Raw genomic sequence first — 22441 nt, 5'->3', positions numbered from 1 at the left:
TATATATATATATAAAATTATATATATAGACTTCTTTACATAGCATAAAGTTACACATGGGAAGAGGTAATGACTGATAGGGTCTTCTTTCTTTTCATATACTGCTTACTGTCTGGTCAAATAGGAACAAAAGATGCACAGTTTCAGAAATTGGATTTATCTTCCCCAAAAAGTTATGCTTCATTAAAGTAAGACAAAATTAACAAATTTGCCTTCCCAATAGCTACACATTTGCAGAATTACATAATGCTTTCAGTCAGGTTTAAAAAAAAATGCTTTAACTTCCTGATCCAGGCAAAAATACAAGAGCTCCTGTCTTAAATCTTTCAAAAAATACATGTATGTACGAAGTCTCTAAAAGAAAGGTGGAATATTTTGTCTTGACATTTATTTTAGACAGCCATGCAGTTTATATTACGTATTTAGGAAGTGCAGCACTGAGAACGGACAGCCCAGTCAATCAGGGTCTGTATTTCCCATACTGTATTGCAGTGGGACTGGAGTCACACCAAATCTCCACTCACAGCTTGACCTTCCAGCCTAATCTGTTTGCTTCCTGCAGGCTGACTGCGCCTATCTGCTTTACTCCCTACAGCATAAAATGGTGTATTCGCTCTTTTAAAATGTTTTTGTAAAATCTTGCAGAAATACCAAATACATTACTAATAGCTATGCTATTAGATTTTAAATTACCAGTAATTAAAGCTGAAAGAAATGTTACAAAACAAGTTTTACAATGTGATTAACAGCTCCATTTGACATTAGTTCTCTAGAAAAGCCAACTACAGCAATATTGACAAAGTGCACTTAAAAAGAAAAAAAAATAAAAACCAGCACAAAAGTAATGGAAGGAAATGAGCAGCTGAAGTAGGTGGCAGGGCTCTCCTGGAACCTGGTGAACATGGAATTTCTTCTGAGATCTGCTGGATCCTGGGTCTGGTCCCTTGGAAGACTTGAGATGCATGCACAAAAGGGTTCTCCCCCTCAGGGAGGTGTGTACAACCTGCTCTATGCAGGACCACGGCAGCTCTGCAGTATTTAATGCAACAACCTGTTACTCCCAGGGAAAGCAGATTTGTTTCCATTTCACTGACCTGCCCAACAAACACCTGGCACTTTCCAACTCCATTCTGCTTCTTCCATCGTTAATTTTTCTGTGACCAGCCACAGGGGCAGAGCTGGCAGGTAATTCAGCAGTAGCAGAGGAGAAGTTGAGTTTTCCCATCCCAATGTCAAAATTACTTACCGAGTTGAAGGAAATTCAACTCACTTCTCAAAAACATTTAAAACTTATGTTTTCCCTGCCACAGACCTTATTTAGAACTAGAAGCCTCACAGTTTTGAAGTCTGCTAAAGCTGAACTCAAACTGAGAGCCAGTGAAAGCCAGAAGTGCCTGAGCAGTTACTCTGAAATGGCAGTGAAACTGAAGCTAAGGTGAGTTAGAGAAACTGCACCCAAACAGGTTAGGTGAAAACAGCTGCACTGCACGCACACCACGCGCTGGCTGCCACACAGACATTGCTCTGCTGTAACTCAGGGGAAGAGAACTGGATCAGCCTGCCAGCATCTCACGGGAGGAGGAAACTTCTGGGGAAGGTTTGGAGAGGAATTACTTGGTGCTACAGATCAATGGCGTAAAGGATGAATGACTTGACTACAAACTGGGAACACATGAGAAGAGCAGTGCTGTGTACATAATTATGTTAGGTAGCAACAAAAATGCCTAACACTGAAGATCCATGTTTATTGCAGACTGAATATGCTGGTTTGCAATTACTGCTGTTGGTTTTGTAAAGAAATATGTCCAGAGAACTTGTGTATGATCACACCTTTGTTAAAAAAGCAAGCATTGCCAACACTCCAGTCGTATTGATTGTTTTCAGTGAGGTACTGATGGTGAGCAATGTGGAAGTTTAGAGGCTTAGCAAATCGACTGTATTCTACCATTCTAAAAACAAGCTTTCTGAGAGAGCTAATTACCAAAATGCCTTCCATTCAATCATGATTCACAAATTAGAAAATTACTTCAAACAGTTATAAAATATAATGCAGAAGTGGAAGAGTTACATTACCAGCAAGAATAAATGGCTTTGAAGATGCAGCATGTAAAGAACTATTTGGGAATACAATTAGATTTAAAATAGTTTAGTATGAAGAAACTCAATCTATTTTTAAACAAATTATCAAAATGAATCATACAGATGACTTCAGTATTGGAAAAGCGAAGTCTATTTTATCTTGCTGAAAACCACTCGTGGTTGAACATGACTTGATTGTAGTGGGAGAGCTCCACAGGACACGCAGCTACAACGCACACAGCATGATGTGGCAGTGTGCACTGACAACTTGCATAACTGGGAGGATGGCAAATCAGCTCTCTACCTTTCAGCATCCTTTTCCAAACTGTCTACTTAAATTTTAGCCTGCATCACTTGCTGAGATTCTTCATTATTTAGAAGTATTCCTAAATTACTCTAAAGAACGCTTAGATGCAGTAATACTACCTTGCTCCTATACTATGCTTTTACTTTTTAAGCCTCCTAAAATAAGTATCACTGTACCCATTTTACAGCAGGGGAAACTGAGGCACAGGCAGTCTGGTGACTTATCCCGAGTTCAGGAGCCTACCTGAATTTTCCAGAGAGCCCCTGGCAGTACTGAAAAAAGGAGGCATGTACACCAAGTGTCAGCCACCCCACAACACCTCCCAACTAGCACATAGCACACTGAAGTTTAAGATCACCTCTGAGAACAAGGTGGCTGACAAAGCATTTTTCCTCTCTGATAACTAAATTCAGAACTCATGGTAATTCTGCACAGATCAGGTGAATCCATACAAAAGCTCTAGGAACAGCCACAGGTATGAAACAGAACTGCTGTTACCGCTCAGACTTCTGCTCCCTTCCCAAAGCTTTTTTTTTTTTTTTTAATTAAAAGCTACCTGTTCTAAGAATAAAAAAATTTAAAAAAAAAAAAAAACAATAAATGAGGGTAAACACTGCAAATTCATTCCAGAAGTAGTTGAGAAATATACACAAGAGATGAAGACTTAACAGCTGGGAGGGTTATCCTGCATCACCCTCCCAACTCATCCCAGTTTACATCACAAACTTTGTTTGGCATTTATGATACAAGCACCAGAAAACCGGGGTTCGTACTAAGAAAAGAGAAGACAACAGCCCTGGAATGGACACTGCAGGATGGTAACTAAGCTAGTGCTGAAGCTGTCAGCATTAGCTCCTACTCTGTTTCTTGATATAGGTGGTTAGGATGGCAAGTGTACAGACAAGAGAGCAATAGGGAAGGGTAGGAGGAAGAGTGGGCTGGGAATTAGCTTATGAAACATGATATTGTAAGAAAAAGCTGTCTTGTCAAAACAGGAGTGTTTTGTAAAAATACACTAGGTTTTGACAGCGACTCACATTGTCACAGGCACAATTCCCAGGTTTTCCTCCCAGCCTTTCAGATGGACTGCTTACTGGTCTGATGTCCCCATCACTGTGGAGAGGAAGCCTGCTATGCCAGCTGCCCAGGACACGCAGGGGACTTCTGAGAAGCACAGCTCCACCGCAGGGAAAGAAAAAGACTTCAGTAACCTGGATTAAGCCAAATCCTTGAATTACCTCCACCCTCCTTTAGCTAAGGTTCAAACCACTGTGCCTGTGCCAGTCCCAGTCTCACGCTGTCCGCTATGTAAAGAGTCGAGACTGAAGCAGCTCTGCTGCTGTGGAGCTGGAGGAGGCATAGCTGTGCACATCTCGTATGTATCTATCTGTGTCTAAACACTACCCTGTAGGTGGCAATGCCACGGACACACAGCCTTTGCCAAGGGAACTGACGGCTCATGCAAAGCAAGGCATATGGCAGGGCAGCATCACCCCAGCACAACATTCCTGCCAGCTGCATCCAAGATCCTCGCGACTCAGAAATCCTGACGTGGACGTGGGCAAGTGATTAAGCAAACGATGCCGAAGTTGTGCTATCCGAACTGGCAGAGCAGAACGGCATGGCTTGGGCCACTCCTACAGTCGGGGTGTCACTGCGCTGCCTGCTAACGAGCACACAGCTTGGGGAGGCCTGGCTGCAGCCAGCCTCTAGGAATGCCTCCAGCCATCTGTCACTGCTTCACTGCTGCCCAACAAATCCTGCCCTGAAAAAACCTGCAGTGCTCTCTTCCAATTGCTGTGGCTTGAACAAAGACCTCAAACCCAGCAGGAAGGCTGGCATCCTTTTTGGTACCCCTCAGTTGCTCAGCCAGTGAGAACAGGAGAGATGCACGTACCCTGCACGGGGCAGGAGTCCCCCAGTGTAACTGCTACACGGAAAGCCAAAGCATCAGCATTGTACCAGCAATACTTCTGCCAAAATCTTAGCAAAGGTACACTGCTTGAACCCAGAACAGCTGTGAGGAAGGGGTGTTTTCTGCTGCACCTGCTCGTTTTCTTAACGCACTGCCCAAAGAGCAGGAAGGGAACATACTTTCATAGCATTTAATACGAATAACAAAGCCATCTCTCTCCCTGTCACTGCCTGCAGGCGGCCCAGGAGCTCTGAAGCCGCAGACCTCCAACCCAGGGGGTGCTGCATACTGTTTGGGGCAGTGTGGTTATGTAGGAACAGGTCACTTCATGCCAGCTGCCCCCAGCAGGTGGGAACAGACCTGGGAACGTCCTGATTGCTAGCAGGGATGTCACCTCAGACAGGCAGGATACCTCGTGGAGAGAGTACAGGGAACTCAACATGAACAACGGAGTCTAGTGAAGCACAGGAGCCAACGTGGCTGATCTTAAACAGCTGTGAGGATGTATGTGACAGCGAGCAGCGCTCAGCTCCACCTTGGCAAAGGGCAGCCTAACATCAGCTCTGTAAGCAGAAGGAAGTTGGGCCTGGTTGTGTGGCCAGCTTGAGATCATGCCGGTTGTTTGGTGACAAGCCCAGAATCAAGATGTAGCTTTGGAGGTTAGTCTTTGAAGTACAACAGCAGTCTTAAAGCTCAGACAACTTCAAACAGTGCTGAGCAACAAAAAGTCAGGACTTCTGCTGTGAGGACTGACAGTCCCAGGGGTGCTGGGCTCTGCGCCCTGCAGGGGCAGGACGAGGAATAGGGACCCCTCCTCAGAAGTCTCCATTCTCAGCTCCAGCTCACCAGGGGCAGCCTCAGGCCAACCCAGGAACCTGCACAACCTGCTCAGTGTTCCTTAGGAGCGTTTGATTTGGAAATACTTGTGATTCCCGAGTAGTAACTGCTAGCGCAAGAGGAGTTATAATGCTAGAGATGTCTTTAAAGTTTGAAACTACAAAAAGCTGCTGCAGAAGTTCTCAACTCTAATTGCATTTAGAAATGTCTGACTGTGAGAACACCCCAAGATTTCAGAGAGTTCTGAAACATGTTTCTTTTTTGCTTCAGCTTTACTCAGAGAAACAATATTAACCATTTTTGACCAAAATCCTAGACATCTGATTACATTTTTTCCTTCTCAGTGAGGAGAGTCATTACGTGTGCTCTAACAAAACTAATTCCCTCCCCACCCCCATGTTTGCAACATCATTCTTTAGATACCCATCAAAGTATTCTAAAGTCTAACTACAGAATCGAGCGTCTATGACATCAGTGGGTACTTACCAAGCTCTGTGGGCAGCTCTTTTATAGGATTCCTTTCTAAAAGCAGAGTTTTCAATTGCCTTTGCAATAAAACAGAAAAGAGTTGTGATGTTAAAAGCAAAGTTCATTTAATTAAGCAGAAACATGAGAATATTTTTCCTCCTTGATTTTCTTCTTGCTTGTTTTGTACTACAGAAGGGAACCAGAAGGCAAATCCATGGCTCTCCATTGCAAACATCAGTGCTGAAAAATGACATACCCCCAAAGCTTTCTGGTATGTCAATCTGAAGTTTGCTTTTATGCCCATGAATTACTATGTACTCCTTCAGTATTTAGTATTTGATCTTTCTTTGCAAAGCTTATCACTTTAAACTCTGATACTGACTGTTCCAATTATAAACTCATCATTTTCAGTTGTTTATGATTTTGCTGAGCTGCAACTGTTTGCTTTGTTGAGTACATTCCTCAGGCTACATTTGAGCTAAAACTGTTCACCCATTTTTGATAATGATATTAGAAAGAAATATGCCCTATTTGTATTTAATTTCATAAACTATTTTTATTTTTTAAAAGCTTGTTTTCTTATTCTTGGAAGCAGCCTAGAAGTTTGGCATGGGTCAGGCATTCATCTCAAATACAAACATTTATGGGGTTTATGTCACACATGACATTTTGGAAGTCTTCTAACATATAGACAAACCCAAAGCTTTTGAAAAACTATCAGTTTGCCTGTGCTTGTAAAACAATTGATATTGTTTAGTAAGTGAAGTGTCCAGAATTGCTGCATGCACTGCTATATAGAGCGTCTCTGATGTGAACTTTTGAGCTACCAAGCGCTGAGGATAGGGTGGACATTTTGTCCAAAAGCAGGGAGGTTGTCTCCTTTTCCCCTTGTAGCATACAGGTACTGACATTAAAGCAGCTATGAAATGGAGACTACTAGAAAAAAGCAGTAAGAATTTCCTAATTTTGACTGCTTCAGTTTGTTATTTTAATAAGATTTTTTTTCAGTAGTTTTTAAGTTTAATATCCGGCAATGTATCAGATCAAGTGATATTCTATAGACAAAGCACTGTCCATGCCATAAATGAAGCATCATCCTACTAGGAAAGTTAATGTGTTTTGTTTACCAGTGCTGCAATTTGACTTATTTACTGTTAAAATTCAACAAAATCAAGAAGAAAGCTTGGTAGATTGTCATAATATTTCTTTACCTCTAGTAAAGAGAAAACAAAACAAACATTTTGGCAGCTGCTCAACACTGGATTAACATTTGTGGCAATATTTTAAGACATTTCAATTCAGTCAGAAAAATGCAAGCACCATATTCATATTTGTAAAGCAAAACATCCAGTTCAGCTTAAAACAAACTTGGAAGCAGCAAGGGACTCCCCACTTCAAGCCCCAAATTCGTTAATAATTTAGGCGTTGCTGTATACCAGGTAAAACGCACTTTTACACTCCAGCAACTAATAACAATGAAATGAAGTGATGATTTTGAGGAATTCAAGTAATATTTAGTGAATATTTCTAATTAGCATTTCCTAAATCTGAGCTGTTCAAGTCTGTGAAAAAATACAAACAAGTATATCACACGGTGGGACAAATGGCTGGCATGGTATCTTTTAGGAAGACACGTAGTGAATACCTTAGTCTCACAGGGTTTCAACCAGTTGTACAATGATGACCATATAATTCACAAGCTATAACATCACTCCCATCCATTTTAAGAATAATTTATTAAAGCTATTTAAAAGATGAAGACATTAGACTCGGCATTTTTCAGCTATTTTTAGAGGCATAGCCTTCATTTACTGTATTTCTCTAATCAGGAATTGAATATATAATCATTCCCAAACAACTGACCTTAAAATAACCTTAAGCATCTTATTTCAATGCCACACATTTTTAATTCTGGAAAATTCCATGGCATATACCATTCAAGGGTTGTCTTCTTTTCCTTACTACTCTTCACAGAAAAGTTTCTTTTAGAACCAGAAGTGCACATATTCCTGTGTCAGTTTCTTTTCCTTGGGGCACACATCATTCCTTTGTTCCCAATTATTACTATAGATTGTGTTTGTGCTCTTCCACTTCAGCTGAGAAGTAAGGATTGTCCAAGCACATTGAAAAACTGGTGAGAAATTAGCTTTGGTGATCTCAGCAACATGAGAGCAAGTGGATTGTTCAGGGTCACAGCAACATTGTGGACACCCTTCTTTGCCACCCCAGATAAATCAGTGACAGCTAAGCAATCCTTCCAACAGTTAAATACCACGTCAGATGACTAGCAAAAACAGATTAATGGATAACGTTCTTTGACTAAACTGTCCCTCATTATCATTTACAAGAGAAGTGATGTTTGTATCTATGTGTCCATTTACAAGAGAAGTGATGTTTGTTATCTATGTGTCCATGTTTTCACCTCACATGCGGCACTAATGTTAGTCAGCTACAGTCAGTAAGCTTTACTCTGTCTTGGGAGAAAAATACTAACAGGATGTAAATTTCTGAAGTTAAGTGTTTAGAAATTCACTAACATAATATTAATTGGACCTCTCACTTCATCTGTGTTTTAGTAAACAAAAATAAGCTTATATAGTGTTCTCCTGCACCAAGATTAATGCCAAACAAAACCATGTAAAAGTTGGACTGTTACAATGAAATTGCAGTAGGACAAATAGAAGAAAAATACATTTTTTATTAAATTGCCTGTATGACCAATGGTCTTACCTGTGGTAACCAATTCCAGGGGGAAGAGCTGTAATCTCGTTAAACCGGAGATCCAGCCAAACAAGATGTGGCAGCTTTTGAAATAAATCCTCAGGAATCATCGATATGGCATTTCCCTCCAGATGAAAGTGCTAATAGAGAAAAAACATAAACATGTGTTAAATCCAGAAATAGAGGAACTGTTCCTTGGCACACAGTGTTGAACATGGAAACTGTAAACTGCTCTACACTTTTACAAAAAGAACAGTTAAAGGAAATTAAGGGATACACGATTCTAAGTTACACAGATGATTTAAGGACCTTAAGAACAAAACACAACACGTATTAAAGATTGTATCTAAGAATCTGTAGTTTTCCCATTCATCTGGCAAAGCCACAACCCTTCACTGCCTTGCGCTACATTCATGCCAAAGGTATTAAAGGACAACAGCACACACACCTTTACATCAGGCAGTTTATATATTTCCTCGGTAAGATGCTTAATATTTTTTCTGCTAACATCAAGGGTACTTGAAGCTGATGACATGCACTCTTCAATGGCCTTCCTGATCTCTTCTGATGAATTGGAGCCAGATGAGCTCTGTTTGCGATACTCATCTCCAGAGTTATCACCACTGCCATTAAGCCCTTTGTAAGAGCTGTCATCCATTTGTCTGCAAGCCAAAAACACGGGCTCAGTAATTCAGACAGATCAACTGAAGGCAGGTCACGACCTGAGAAAAACCACACAATATTTTGGAAACAGAACGCCTACAAAGCAAGCTTCTCGGTTCTGTTATTTTCTGATTGTCCCCGGTGTTAGGAACGTAGTGTGACACAGAAGGCACACTGTGTGTGTGTACACATAGATATAACTTTATAACGTACACGTGTATGTTATAAGGGGTATGTACATCCACCAGGCCACCCTCTCGGGGTGGCGGGGAGCAGTTCCCTTACCTCCCCCAGCCAGACCCGAGGGCGCTCGGGGCCCCTCCAAAGCCTGTGCCCTGCCCAGCTGTGGCACACTGCCACGCAGACAGCCCGAGAACGCCTTTATTTAAAATCTCGTTAATTTCCAATGGGTTTAACGGGTGCTGCAGCATCACCCACACTTTCCCTGAGCCCTCCAGCCGTGGGCCCCACACCGAGGCCTAGCAGTGGACCAGGCACCCCTGCAGCGCTGCCCCGGCAACGGCCCCGCAGCCGGGGCCATAACGCCCGGTACCGGCGTGCTCCGGAGGTCTTCACAGGCCTGAACCTACTGCAGGAATGACAGCAGGCGGGATGGCAGCATTACCACGCTGCTGCCAGTGCTCATCACCAGAAATACAAGCCACGTTCAGCGAGGGAGATTATTTTTACTTGATGACAAACTCCCTGGGGAACAAGGCTACCGGTGTCGCGTTCAGCACCACCAGGTATCTCCAGGTATCTCACGGGGCTTCCCTCAGAGCCCCTTTCCTTGCAGCATTTCACTTGTACAGTAACACCGACAGGACTCCGTTACAGGCCGAACACCGCGTGCACAGGGCTTGGCAGCCAGCAGGAAACATCCAACTGCAGAAACCTTCACACGGCCAAACAGCCCCAGCGCTAACATCCTGGGGCAGGCGTGTACATTTCAGTGTGGATTGCTTGTTAGGTCCTACACAGTGCCTGGAAACAAACAGCCAGAGGCTGAAATAGCTCAAGCATTAATATAATACAAAGCTTTGATTCTGCTAAAAAAAAAGTTTAGAAGCGTTCTTACCTGCACTCACTTGAACCATCAATCCTGTTGCTCAGAAGCTTCTGACTCCCAAAGACTACATTAAAAACTTCCATTTTGTAGGAAACATTGGAAATCTGAAGGAATAGTCTGGTGGATAACTGCGAAACAACATAATCTCATTTTCACAGGAACAGTTTGCTTACCTTTGGAACTAAACAGGCCTTAACCTCCACATCTGTTTTGTTGCAGGGCCACAAGCCTCTGGAAAACATAGTGGTACCTGGGCTGAAGATGACAAGGCACGTATCGCTCAGCCTGAATTTATCTCCACCTCGAAAATACAGATTCTACTAATTATGTTATTACTGCTGACTTCAAGAAAAAAGGTATGATTGGTAATTTCATTATGCTGTTCCTGGAACAGATATTCTTTGAGGCTACTTAGGTGATTAAATTCTAATTATGAGCAATATTTGTAAACCAGAGGGCAAAACTTATGAACATTAAAATGGAATCAATGGAAACGCTGTACTGAAAAGTACTGAATTGCATTTATTTATGTAAAACCCAAAGTATTTTAGGATAATTTTAAGATTACGTAAGAAACACATTAGGATTAAAACTAACGACATTAATTTAAGCAGTGTTGTTTTTTTCAGCTGGACATTGAGATCAAAACTTCTTTAGAATCCTTTAGCACAACAGTAATCAGCAAATGTTTTTGTGAGCATTTCAGGCAGAGAAAGTGAATCTAGAAAGCTACTCAACTTAGCTGAATCATGTTAGAAGAGGAATTTCTGTGCTCCTTCAAATTGAGTTGAACTATGACTAAAACTTAACAAAAAGTTTGCATGCGAGATGGCAAACAAGCAACAAACTGTATGCTTTTTTTTCCTGATCTTGAGGTATAACTAAGGATGTTTTTTTTTAAAAAAAAAAAAAGGAATTCTCTCCTGGAAACAAAATCAAAACAAAGTGAATGTACAAAAATACCATAAAATTGCTCTGCAGATAGAAATCTCTCAAGGGCAGGCTGTCATAACAACCTTGTCTAGCCTTGAGGGGATCTTGACCCAGCATACTGGGGCAGGTCTGCATCTGGAACAGTCATCCTAGCGATTGCACTTCACAGGGAAGCGATGTCAGAACAGGGAAGAACAGTGAAAACAACGAGCTTGAGTGGGTTAGCTGTAGGCCTGCTCTTCTATCCAGAAAAGCAGTCTTCTAACAAAACAGAGAACGTGCTGGGTCATTGAAAGAACTTCCCACAGTTGCTGGGGAGTGTTTTTTAATCCTTCAGCTGCAGAGACTTAACATAACTTGCAACAGACTGAAATGAATGTCAGGTCATCTCTGAAATTGTGCTAGCCTTTACTTTTAGGCTCCGCTGTTTTGCTGGGCAAGAAGAGAAGCGTTACACATTTCATTTGATGGAATCACAAGCTCTGTCTTCAGAAAATGCCGGTCTCTGGGAAGACCAGGCTTTGGCACCGTTCTCTTGTCAGGACCTAAGCTGTTGAGTCTTCATAGAGAGAGCTCAGAGTCAGATATTCTCAGGTGGACTCTGAATCACAGCCCTCCTTCCTCCCTAGTGCTGACACAGATACTGCACTTCAAGAGCATCAGTACACGTGGAACAGATGGGAGCCCCCATGCATCACCATGTAGTGCCCTGGCACCAGCATCGCTAGCTGTCTCCTATGAGCCTGGGCAGGCCCCTCTGCACGTGTAGGAGAGCCTCCCTGGGGCGCTGTGAAGTAGAACTGGGGTGCCCACAGTCCTTTAATGTGGTTCTATATGTAGATCATATGTAACAAGACTTCTCCACTGTGCCACAGAGATGCAGCTAACAGAATAAATGGTGTCAGATAAATCCTCATGCAGATTAGTTGTTTGATTATGGATTTTAAGGATACTGCCCCCGGCATTATTTTACAGAGTTACATAATCACAGAATTTCTAGGTTGGAAGAGACCTCAACAGAGTTCAACATAGAAGTGACAAAATTTCAGAGAAAAGCATTCCCCCGCTCAGCTATTTCTTCAGATTGGTAGGCACCTACATTACTTAAGTTTCATCTGCATCTGACTTCAACTAAGTCTAAAAGGAAGCTTTTTTTCCCCCCATTTTTCTAAAGAGCTGTTGAAAGATACAAAAGAAGTCATTACTTTCTATAAGTTCCTAATATTCCAGTAAATGAAAAAAGATGAGTGATTTCTACAAGTATCTTATTAGAATATCAACACATGCTCTTGATTTCTTAGTGAAACATTGATTAACTTAAATGGATAAGCAGAAAGGGAGCAGACACATAAATGAAAGGAAACAAAGAAGGGGAAAAAAGTTAGAAGTCATTAAAAATTTGAAGAGCTGAATTGTTCAGACAGTTCCAGAAATAAATTCCTCCCTCTCTCACAGGAGAAAGCAGAGTTAGGCAAGAGAAGCCGTTATACTATACAGAAAACTAAACAGAACACCCCTTTCAGGCTGTAAAAGAGAAAAACAAAATAAGCAATTGAACTACCACACAGCTACCTCACCAGCTCAAGGGAAGGAGTTTAGTTGGGAAGAAGGCAGGCACTTTTATCACTCTGTAGGGTTTGAACACCTGCTGGTAAAATGCATGTAATCCATCTGCACTACAGCCTGCACCTGTGGAACCAGAAGGAGACCCGCACTGGCAATGAAATGTGTAACCCTTTTTCCACCGGTCTGAACGAGATCTTAGTTTTAAGGCTTCATCACCGCTGGTGGTGCCTGCTCCCGCTTAATGCAGGCCTCTGCAGGTGATCCTAAGAGGAGAACATTATTAGTTAACTGGAGTGACTTTGAAGGACTTTGAAACAGCTGGATTGGTGATTACTGTTAGCATCTTTAAAACCAGAATTGGTACTATTTACAGAAATGCTAATGATGAGAAAATGTGTGAAATTTCCCCTCTATGTAATGTTTATTGAAAGAATTATGTGTTCTTTCAGGGAATCTTTTCAGAATAAACATAGTTTTTTTCTCAGTAGGCTTTCTTGGTGAGGAAGCCCTGTGAATGTTAAGAATCATAGTAATAGACCATTCATCATCCTAACCACATTGCAGTTCTCGCCACTATAATCAGTAGGGGCTTTTAATAGGAGTGTAATGTCAGCCTATGGTGGCCCCTTGTTTCTATGCCTCAATTCTTATAATATTTGCCTCTTTTTCAGTTTCATGAAAATTGGTAGCGTTTTGGTTTCAAAATGTTCATCAGCTCACTGAGAACAGATAACCGTAAAGAATCTAACGATACTTCAGGCGTTTCTATTTTTATTTACAATGGTTTTATTCAGGATAAATTCACTGATACTAGGGAAGTTGATCCTGATTTGAACTGCTGAAAGAAGGAAACAATCACAGCTCCATGCAGCCAGCAAAAAGACAGAAAGGGAGCTGTAACTTAGAGCTACCAGCAGAAAATAACATAAAGAGGTAAACTGCAGGATCCATGCAGCTAATTGAGGTGTGAGATTAAGAAACAAAAAATAAAATATTATCTTCAGTTTGCCTCATGCTAATTTTGGCACGATGTAAAATATGCAGCTCACAGTGCTTGGAAATGAGAACAATCAGTCACCCCAAAGGATACTCATTCACTTCCAGAGCTCATGTGTTTGAGAATGATTGGATGATGATTTTTGATACAAATCCTTTGACTAAAAGTGTAATCCTGGAATTTCATAAGGGGTTTGTTTGGCCTGGCCTAGAGCAGAACAGGTATCACGTTTCCCAGCTAAATGAATGCATATAGGCTTTTCCTGGTGCACGTCTGTGAGCTTTTGACGAGACACAACAAAGGTGGTACTGAATGTATGCAAACCTGATGAGTTGGGCTCAGCAGGTGCAATTCCATGAAGCAGGAATGGCTTCGTGGCTGGTGAAGCGCAAGAATATTCTAACCTCTGAAATAAGTTATAAAAAAAGGGAATATGCAGAAGTTAACACAAATTTGAGAAGACAAACTCTTCCAGGGCAGTTGCTCTCCTTTTGCAAGATCTGGCATTAGCCAGCAACCTTCAAGGGGGCTGGGTGCGCTTTGTACATGCTGCTGAACATCGCTGGCTGCAGCAGTTCTGGGCTGCTTAAGGTTTCTCTCCAGCTTTCTCCAGGAAGAACAGAGCCTGGAGAAGTCCCAGCTCTCCCTTGTTCTCTCATTTAAGAAAATCATCAGATTTGTGGCATGTTAATGGGTTCCAAGGACAAAGAGACGTGCATAAAGTATCCTCAAAACTTTCACTCATTAAATGCCTGTCGCTGAGTAAAATATAAAACAAAAAGAATAGAAAACAGGAAGAGGAAAAATTAAGAAAGCAGTAATTTCAAAACATTCTTGGTAATTTCAAGAACAATCTGTTTCTAATAACCCTTTGTCACCCAGGCTGCAAATTTTTCCTCTTAGAGATATAGTTAGAATTATATTCCAAGATGTCTTGTGGAATAACTGATGGTAAAAGTTAGCTTTTTATTAAAGTTCCTCATTCAGAGACGAAGTGAATTTCTGTTTCCCTGGAGACCAGGATACCTAGAAGGCAGACTTTGCTCTGTTTCCCTTCCCTATATTGGACCACTACGGAGCAGTTTATGTGTTTTACCTTTTTCCCCTGTAGGATTAGTATCCATTACTGAATACACATTTTCATAAGATTAGTGTAACGGTGTTGCTGTGGTTGGCGGTCTGCTGATACTCCTGTTTTGAAGTGCAGTTGTTCGCTGAGGGGACAAACGTCTTTCCCTGCGTGTTACTGCGCTGGTGTTGAATAGTGGTATTAGACACGTGTGCCCAGAACAGAAAGGGAGCCCTGTTCTCGGGTTTTACAGACAGAAAATGAATACAATTCTGCTGCAGAAATAATGACGAGCTGGATGTTTGAACCTCCAAGACACTTGCTCTGTAGGTAAGAGCAAACACTGTTGTCTGAGAGGAAGCAGAAGGACTACATTTGGCTTTTGTGGCACTAATTTTGCTCCATCGTGAATAATGTGCACAGGCAACCATGATCCAGCATTCTCTGTTCATGAATAGGGAAACTGATCCGAGACAGTGAGCATCTGATCCTTCCCTCCATTTCTTTTGGTACAGAGGAGGAGACAACAATAGAGCACTGTCTGAATTATTCAGGAGTGCAAGAAGAGTTGGAGTTCTAAACAAATGGAATTTATTTTCAGTGGTGTTAAAATACTGAAAATGGAAAGCATTATGGAACCCCATTTATGCTAAATATTTGTGAACTAAACATGGATCTCACTCTTCCCATTGAGGTGAACAGCGATGGCAGCAGTGCTCAAAGGCAGGACCACCACTACACGACTCAGGCCGTGTAACGAGCACCCTGTCAATGTCAGCAAGTGGCGCTTTCCTTCCATGAATTCTCCAAAGTCAATGTTCATATGTCTCCCATTTCTCCTCCAACACAGTCTCTGTTTCATCATTCAGATGTCCTGAGCTATGACTTAAGACCAGAAGCAAAAATGCTGTTTCTGACACTGGGACATGACGAGCGATTTAGACAAAACATTACCAGCCACAGCCAAATGCCATTGCTAGTGGCCCAGGTTCTCTGCCATGTCTTGAAGGCTGAAGGAACTTTTCTAAGCTCTTTTTCTCTTACCTGTTTTATGATCTTTAATGGGCACATTTCAAATGATGCCGGCATGGCCCAACAGTCTCCGAATACCAGGCTGGGTATTTAGAACAAGAATATCCTCTCCCAAACCAAAGGGCAAAGTTCCAATGAACGTGCACATGAGCAGAGCTGCCCGATTCAAATCACAATAAACCTCACCCCGTTTTCTGTTCAAGATAACTTTCTCCCTGACAATTTCAGTATTATCATTTAGTTAAAAACAGGGCTTAGGATTTGGACCTGGGCATCCGCTACAGGCAGAGCCCCAGTGAGAAGCCAGTGGCCCTTCTGGCGGAGCAGTGAGCATGGCACCCAGTTCGTGGCAGCAGTCAGTGCTGTGCCTGCTCTTTTGCTGTGAATAGAGAAAAACCTCCGTAATTCTGGGTGGTGTTACACGTCTGCTGCTTGTTCCTTTAAAAAAACACCACTAACGTCCTGATTTTCTTGGCTATGCAATGGGTGTGTCTCATGAACAGGCAGATCTCATTGTGAGGATGAAAACTAGATGGTAATTTTCTTGGGTTTCCCAGTGTTTGTTGGGACATATATGCGTGCCTGTGGCTGGGTTCCTAGAAAGCAGGAGTCAGCAAGAGGACCTGATTTTAAGTAGCCCGTATCCCTATACAGAGCTTTGAGCAGCACTAATTCACCTGTTCTCTGAACAGCACCGAAAACAACCTTAGCAAACAATAAAACCAATAAAAAAACCCTTGCTGCACCTTCTTTGGTTTCTTAGGTAAAGAAATCGAGAAATCTGGTGGAAGGAAACTTTCCCCCAGAATTTGAACAACCAACTCTGTATTTACCACTCTTTCATCCTACAGTAGTAAATCCTGCAAACTTCTCAGAAAAAGTCTGTGATTCCGGGCTGTGGTTTGATTGTCCAAGCCTTGGTGGAGAAAGAGAGAAGTGACGACTGGCTGGCACACAGACTGAGGCCATTGCATGGCAGTCTTCAGGCTTTTCCTACAGAACGGAAAGAGAAAAGAGGGAGTGAAAGCTGATGGCTCAGACATCTGCAATATATTGAAAAACAAAATGATCCCTAGACAAAGCAGAAATTGCCATCTGGTATTGAGGTGTTCCATCTCTTTATTTGAGACCTATTCTTTCTGATTTCTCAAATAAATATAATTTAAGAACTATTCTCTGCCTTTGGAAAACTGTTCTTAAATTACACCCTTCAGTTGTAATCCTCTTACACCTTCCAGGCTCTGCAAATAATGACTAACTCTTAGCAAATCTCCTATAAAGAGTGCATTAACTAACCTATCCATTTCAAAGCATGCCGCAGAAGAAAACAGCATACATGTTAAATTAAGAGTTGCAAAGCATCGCCTCCGAAATTCTGAAAGTACTGCTGTGATAACAGACACCATGTAAGGGCCGAAGAGCTGCCACTTGGCTGGACATGTCTGATGTGGTTTGTGACCACCAGGAATAGTTTCTGAGCAGTGCATTGAATTGGACGCTCCGGGAGACATTTCTGTCCAACAGCCCATGAAGACATGGCATCACGAGCGTGTTACGGCTCCATGTCCTGCGAAGCCTGTGAAAGCTTGAGAAAAAAAGTGTTTTCCTGAGGAGCTCCGCAGCAGCCGAGCTGTATCGCGACAGAAGGGCAGGAGATGTCCAGAGCTGGCGAGCTGGAGGCGCTGGTTCTGTAGGCAGCACGGCTGGTCCATCACACAGCGCTGCTCGGAACAAAACTGCAGCAAGAGGCTGGGCCGGAGCCTGTCCTCCTCGTGCACAGGGCTTCGTGCAGCAGCACAGAACAGCTGCACGCTTCGGTATGTGTGTGCTGGCAAACGCTTTGTGGCAGTGCGAGCGGGACACGCATCCCTCCTGCTGGCTCGTGTGTCACTAAGCATGACAGAGGCCCTCGGGGCTCGCTGCTGGGGGAACACAGCCCCTGAGTGCCTGCCTCTTGTAGGACCGGGGCGAGTCGGGGAGGCTGAGCAGTGGCAGCGAGGGCCGGTGGCTGAGGGTTGGGCAGGGAGAGGCGGCTGCGGGGCAGCGGGTGCGAGCTGTGCGCTAGGGCCAGGGCTGGGAGCGGGGCCGGTCCCCGCGGCCGCCGGGGGCGCTGCGCCCCGTCCGTGCCCGCCCCGTCCCGTCCCGCCCCGCCGCCGCCCCCGCCCCCCGGCCCCGCTCCGCCCGGCGCGGCCCCGCTGCCGCCTCCCTCCGCCGCGCTGCGGCAGCGCCGCGGGCAGGAGCAGCGGGCGCGGCGCGGGGGGCGGCGGCGGCGGCGCCGGGCGCTGCCATGCGGGGGGGAGGCGGCGGCGGCGGCGGAGGGGCGCGGGGCGCCTGAGGGCAGCGGGGGGCTCGTCCCGGCCGCGGGAGCCGGCGGGGCCCGGCGCCTGGGGCATGCCCGGCGGCTCGCCCCGATGTTTCACTGGGGCAAGTGGAAGAAGAGGATGGGAGCGAGCGCCTCGTCCTCCAAGAGACCCGTGTTCGACGAGAGGGAGGACGGTGAGTGCGCACCTGTTGAGCCCCGCGGGGGACGGGGGGGGATCGGGGGGCAGCGAGCCGTGCCGAGCCGAGCCGTGCCGAGCCGTGCTGAACCGAGCCGTGCCGTGCTGTGCCGAGCCGAGCCGTGCCGAGCCGCGCGGGGGCACCGGCGGAGCGCCAGGCCGGGTGCCGCCGGCCGCGCAAGTTGTGCGAAGTGCCCCCGTCCCGTGCCGGGCCGTGCCGGGCTCCCCAGGCGCCGTGCTGCTCCGTACGGGGCGCCGGAGCCGGGAGAGGCGCCAGGCAGGCGGCGGGGAGCCCGCTGCCCTGGGTGCCCCCGGTGCTCCCCGGGGGGTGGCGGGGGCACGGCCCCGCCGGGTGCTGGGTGCTGGGAGCCGGGCGTCGTGTCCGGGCTGGGCGACCCCCGCTGCCCCCCGCACGGCTGGGTACCGGTTAGGGCAATGCACGCTGCCTTCCCGACCCTCGCGTCTCTGGGCTGTTACTAAAGCAGGGAGGAGCTGCCAGTTCGGGCACCGAGCTGCCCAGGGAGCGCCGAGCAAAATCCCCCTTGGGAGGAGCACCGCAGAGTCCTTTAAACCCCTCTGTGCCGTGGGACTGCCGGGCTGCACCTGGCTGTGTGTGCCCGGTGAAAAACCTCATCTGGATGCGGCGTGCACGGGAGCAGCAAGCACGCCGCGGGGCAGCGCTGACATTGGAGCTTTGCTGCGTGATCTGGAAGGCACCACGATTTGAACCGAGCCTTTGTACGGCCAGCGTGGAGATGCTGACTGCTGCAGCTGCGTGGGCATCGGCAAAACCCCGGTGCCACCTAGTAAGGTGTGCTTCAGCAGCGCTTCAGCAGTAGCGGAGACTTCCCAGGACGTTACTTGCTGAGTATCGCCTGCCCTTTTGTCACGGCTGGCTGGTGTGTGCTGGGAGCAGGCGGTGTTGTGCTGGCGAGCTCCTATTTACTGGCACAGCAGGGTTGCTATGGAGATCCCTTAAGACATTCCGATAACTTCCTTAAATAAAGCAGCCAGTTAGTGCTTTCGCCTGGTGTGTGACAGCATGCGGGAGAATTACTAGTGCTGGCAATTTCAAGTAAAATAATAATGATAAAAAATTAAAAATAGATGAGCACGTGAAATTTTACCCGTAGGCTCCCAATGAGGCATGCACAAGGATGAGCCTGGCTGCCTAAATGCAGTGGTTAATCCCTTTTGGTTATGAAAGGCTGTACATAAATGGAAGGCTAACATTTATTCTAACGTGTACGAACGTGAGGTCCAGAACTTGCCCTCAGAGAGCGCTAGCTACAGATGCGACATTTCTAAGGCAGCAACCCCGCAGCATGGTGTTGCCTGATGTCCCTAGGACGGGTTTCAAGACTTACATGACCAAGGCTTTTGGCCAAGTAGACGTGGTCGAACCAGGGTGCGGTGGGGTTTTGTGGGCTGGGCAGTAATGAGTAATGAGTTTGTCCTCAGCTTCAGCAACACCACCTTCTCTGCAGCCTGGGCTGCTCCCTGCTGCTGCATCTGACCCTGATAAACCGACGGGCCTGCTGCTGTATTTCTGCCTTGCTGAACGCCAGCTGTGACCGCAGCCGTCTGCTGAGCCCGTGGTGGGCTGTGGCAGTGAGCACTCTGAGGCTGTGACTGAAGGAAAACTTCATCTTCCTGCGCCTCTCATGTGGGTCTCTTGGCCCCCTCCAGCTTTTTCAGCGCCGTGCTGCGTTCATACCAGAACAGACCCCGCTGTTTTCGCGAGGATCAAACCACCTCCAAGCATGGTGTCGGTGTAACCCCCTCGCTGCTTCTGAGGGGTGTGCAGCCCCACGCGGCCACCCTGCTCCCACCTCCTGTCCCACCGTGGCTGCTGTGCCCCGTCCTGCCCCACTCCGGCCGGCTGCTGCTAGCCCTGCGCCCAGGTACGGGCTGGGGTGGCCACCGCCAGCCCCTGTCACGGCTCATCAGAGCTGTCCTGGAAGCAGGGCCTTGGCACCTCTTGTGCCACTCGTGTTCTTGGTGTGGTGCTTGGCAGCAGCACGTGCGTTTTGCTGTTCCGTGGTGGCTGATAAAATCTTTGAAATGTTTCCGAGTGTTTCAGAGCCGGGGTTCAAGTAATTGGAAAGCTGACCCTGAGAGGGGAGTGTTGGTGTGTTTTGTTTGCTTCCAGAAAGCAGTGGTACCTGCAGAGAACGGTCCCGTCCCCTTTGTGAATGTTGACTCAGGAGCTTTTGTTTACACAGACAGCTTTGCACGTGCAGAAGCTGCTAAAACTGCATCGGCTGGGGTGTGTGCGCCAGCCTGGCCGTCCAGAGAGGCTGGGCAGCAGCGGTGCCTTTTTGACAGCAAGCGTTTGACGAGGTAGGTTGTGCCTGGATTCTGAACAGAGAAGGTTAATGAGTGTAAAAGGAAAAACAGGTAAGGAAAAAAGAAGTAAGAGCTGGAACAAGCCTACAAGGTTGAAGACTCTCAAAGCTGTCGTGTGCTGGCATTACGGTGGCCTCAGTAAACTGAAGTCAACTGTAGCAGGCTTGGGGATTTATGGTCTGTGCGCAGGTCATTATCGCCACATGTTGCACATCAGGAAACACTGGTCCTTGTCTGTAAGGGCTTTTAGGGTTTCTTTATACCCATAAGAACCTTCTGAAAGCTCACTAGCTGGTCAGGGAATGTGGGCAGTTAAGATTTTCTGCTTTGGGAAAAGCCCAAACAAATGTTTTGTTTGTTTGTTTTTGTATGTTTGTTTGTTTGCTTTACCAAGCGGGGAACAAAATGTCCCTGTGAAACCAACAGGAATGTTTCAACCTTTCCGTTTTAGAAAACGTTCAGCAGATGTGCTCAGACTGGGAAAGGCAAAAGCTGAGGGAGAGGAAACACGAGGAGCACTCGGAGGTTGTGCTGCCCACAGCTCTGCGAGGGGCACAGCGTGCCCCTATCTACATATCTGCGGGCTGCGTTTTGGTCATGGCTCCTCCAGAGTCCAAGTGGCTTCCTAAAAAAGCGTGTGTAAATGTGAACGGCAGCATGTAAAACCATCTGGTACCACCCGCCGAGCTGCTCTTCTCTTGCTTTTGAGGAGGTGCCTGGTCCCAGGGCCTTCTGCCTGGCTGGTGACACTGCAGGTTCCCAGCAGATTTACGGGGCTGTAGTGTGGCAGCCTAATTAGTGTTTGTCCTGATTAGCGTTTTGTCTCAGTCAGCGTATGCCAATCCCTTGTCTGTCTCTCTCCCAAAGTGCTGAGGACTCGACGCACCGTCCAGCCTCCTGTCTTCAATCTTGCTTGCTCGACAGAGCTGCTCTTGGTGCAGGGTCCCAGCTGTACAGCTCCCGCAGCCGAGCAGTCTGACTCCAAGCTGTGCGTGCCATAGGGCTGCTCGCTGCCTTAGGTGCTGTGTCCGTGAGTGTTTGGGGTTTCCCTCACAAAAACTGTGCTCAGAATGCTTTGGCTCAGGTGCCGGTGGGAGCCAGCCCTGACCTGGGATTTGGGGTGAGCAGGCAGAAGGAAGGAGGCGATGTGGTGTGTGCTGCCATTGCAGCGTGTGGCTGGCACTGCCAGGGCAGCTCACCCAGGACGGAGGGAGCTGCTGTGCTGCGGGGCCCCTGGGCACCCCAGTAGCATTTGCAGGGGGCTGGGGGTGCCCAGCATTGTGCTGGTGGTGCCCAGCATTGTGCTGGTGGTGAGCCTCTTCCCGCAGGGCCACCCGTCAGAGCCTGCTGTGTGTTGCGAGCTGTCTTCGTGGGGGAGCAGAAACCTGCTCAGTGTCTTGAAGGCACGTTCCCAGCCGTTCCCTTTGAAGCTGGAGTACTTCAGCTTTAGGGATGCGCTGGGCCCCAAGGGCTCGTAGCATCTGGGCGGTGTGTGGGGGCCGGCCCTGGCTCTCTCCCTGGTAGTCCTCCAGAAATGTGCAGGAGTTTGAAGGGCCCTGCAGCAGCTGCCGGCACGGCTCCCATCCCCATGGAAACAGGCGAGAAGTTGCAAAACCTGGGGTAACGTGCTTAAAATAATCTCCATTTTAATTTCAAACAATGTGTTGGCAGGCCGTAGGACTGCACGCGCACCAGAGCACAGATCCCTCCTGCCTCGTCGTGGTGATCCGGAGCCAGACCTTGGGCGACGCGCCCTGGAGCCGCTTGGGGTTTGGAGGGGCCATGAGGCGTGCGGGGCCTGCCGCCGCCAGGCTCGGGATGGAGGGGCGCTCCCTCACGCTCCCCTTTCGTTTTGGCTCAAATTGTTTCAAAGGCGTGAGTTGGGATGTGTCAGGCTGTGTTGTTGTTCTCCTTCTGCATCCTGTTTTCTGGTCCTGT

The 22441-nt window shown here is 46.4% G+C and overlaps 2 protein-coding genes across 8 annotated transcripts in view; one reads left to right on the top strand and one right to left on the bottom strand.

Annotated features, from left to right (window-relative positions):
• Positions 1–12558, bottom strand: part of LRRC27 (leucine rich repeat containing 27) — a 28971-nt gene extending 16413 nt beyond the window's left edge. The window contains exons 1-6 of one of the 5 annotated variants that reach the window (XM_072039956.1): positions 10798–12558; positions 10069–10187; positions 9276–9974; positions 8776–8989; positions 8337–8467; positions 5625–5683 (exon numbers count right to left, since the gene is read on the bottom strand). In XM_072039956.1, coding sequence (XP_071896057.1) covers positions 5625–5683; positions 8337–8467; positions 8776–8989; positions 9276–9421 — 550 coding nt within the window. In that variant the 5' untranslated portion in view covers positions 9422–9974; positions 10069–10187; positions 10798–12558. Of the gene's footprint in view, positions 1–5624; positions 5684–8336; positions 8468–8775; positions 8990–9275; positions 9996–10068; positions 10188–10797 lie in introns of those variants that run through there. The other 4 variants (XM_072039959.1, XM_072039960.1, XM_072039958.1 and 1 more) reach the window with 4 other exon arrangements.
• Positions 12559–17868: 5310 nt separating this feature from the next.
• STK32C (serine/threonine kinase 32C) overlaps positions 17869–22441 on the top strand; it is a 79301-nt gene continuing 74728 nt past the window's right edge. The window contains exon 1 of one of the 3 annotated variants that reach the window (XR_011810197.1): positions 17869–18152. Coding sequence is in view for 2 of the 3 variants with exons in the window: in XM_072039952.1 (XP_071896053.1) it covers positions 18048–18152 (105 nt within the window). In the remaining variant the exon portion in view is untranslated. The remainder of the gene's footprint in view (positions 18153–22441) is intronic. The other 2 variants (XM_072039952.1, XM_038181450.2) reach the window with 2 other exon arrangements.

Source organism: Anas platyrhynchos, chromosome 6, assembly GCF_047663525.1.
Source record: "Anas platyrhynchos isolate ZD024472 breed Pekin duck chromosome 6, IASCAAS_PekinDuck_T2T, whole genome shotgun sequence".
In the NCBI taxonomy this organism is placed as follows: domain Eukaryota; kingdom Metazoa; phylum Chordata; class Aves; order Anseriformes; family Anatidae; genus Anas; species Anas platyrhynchos.
Note: the sequence above shows the minus strand (reverse complement) of the source record. Positions and strands in the feature narration are given on the sequence as shown.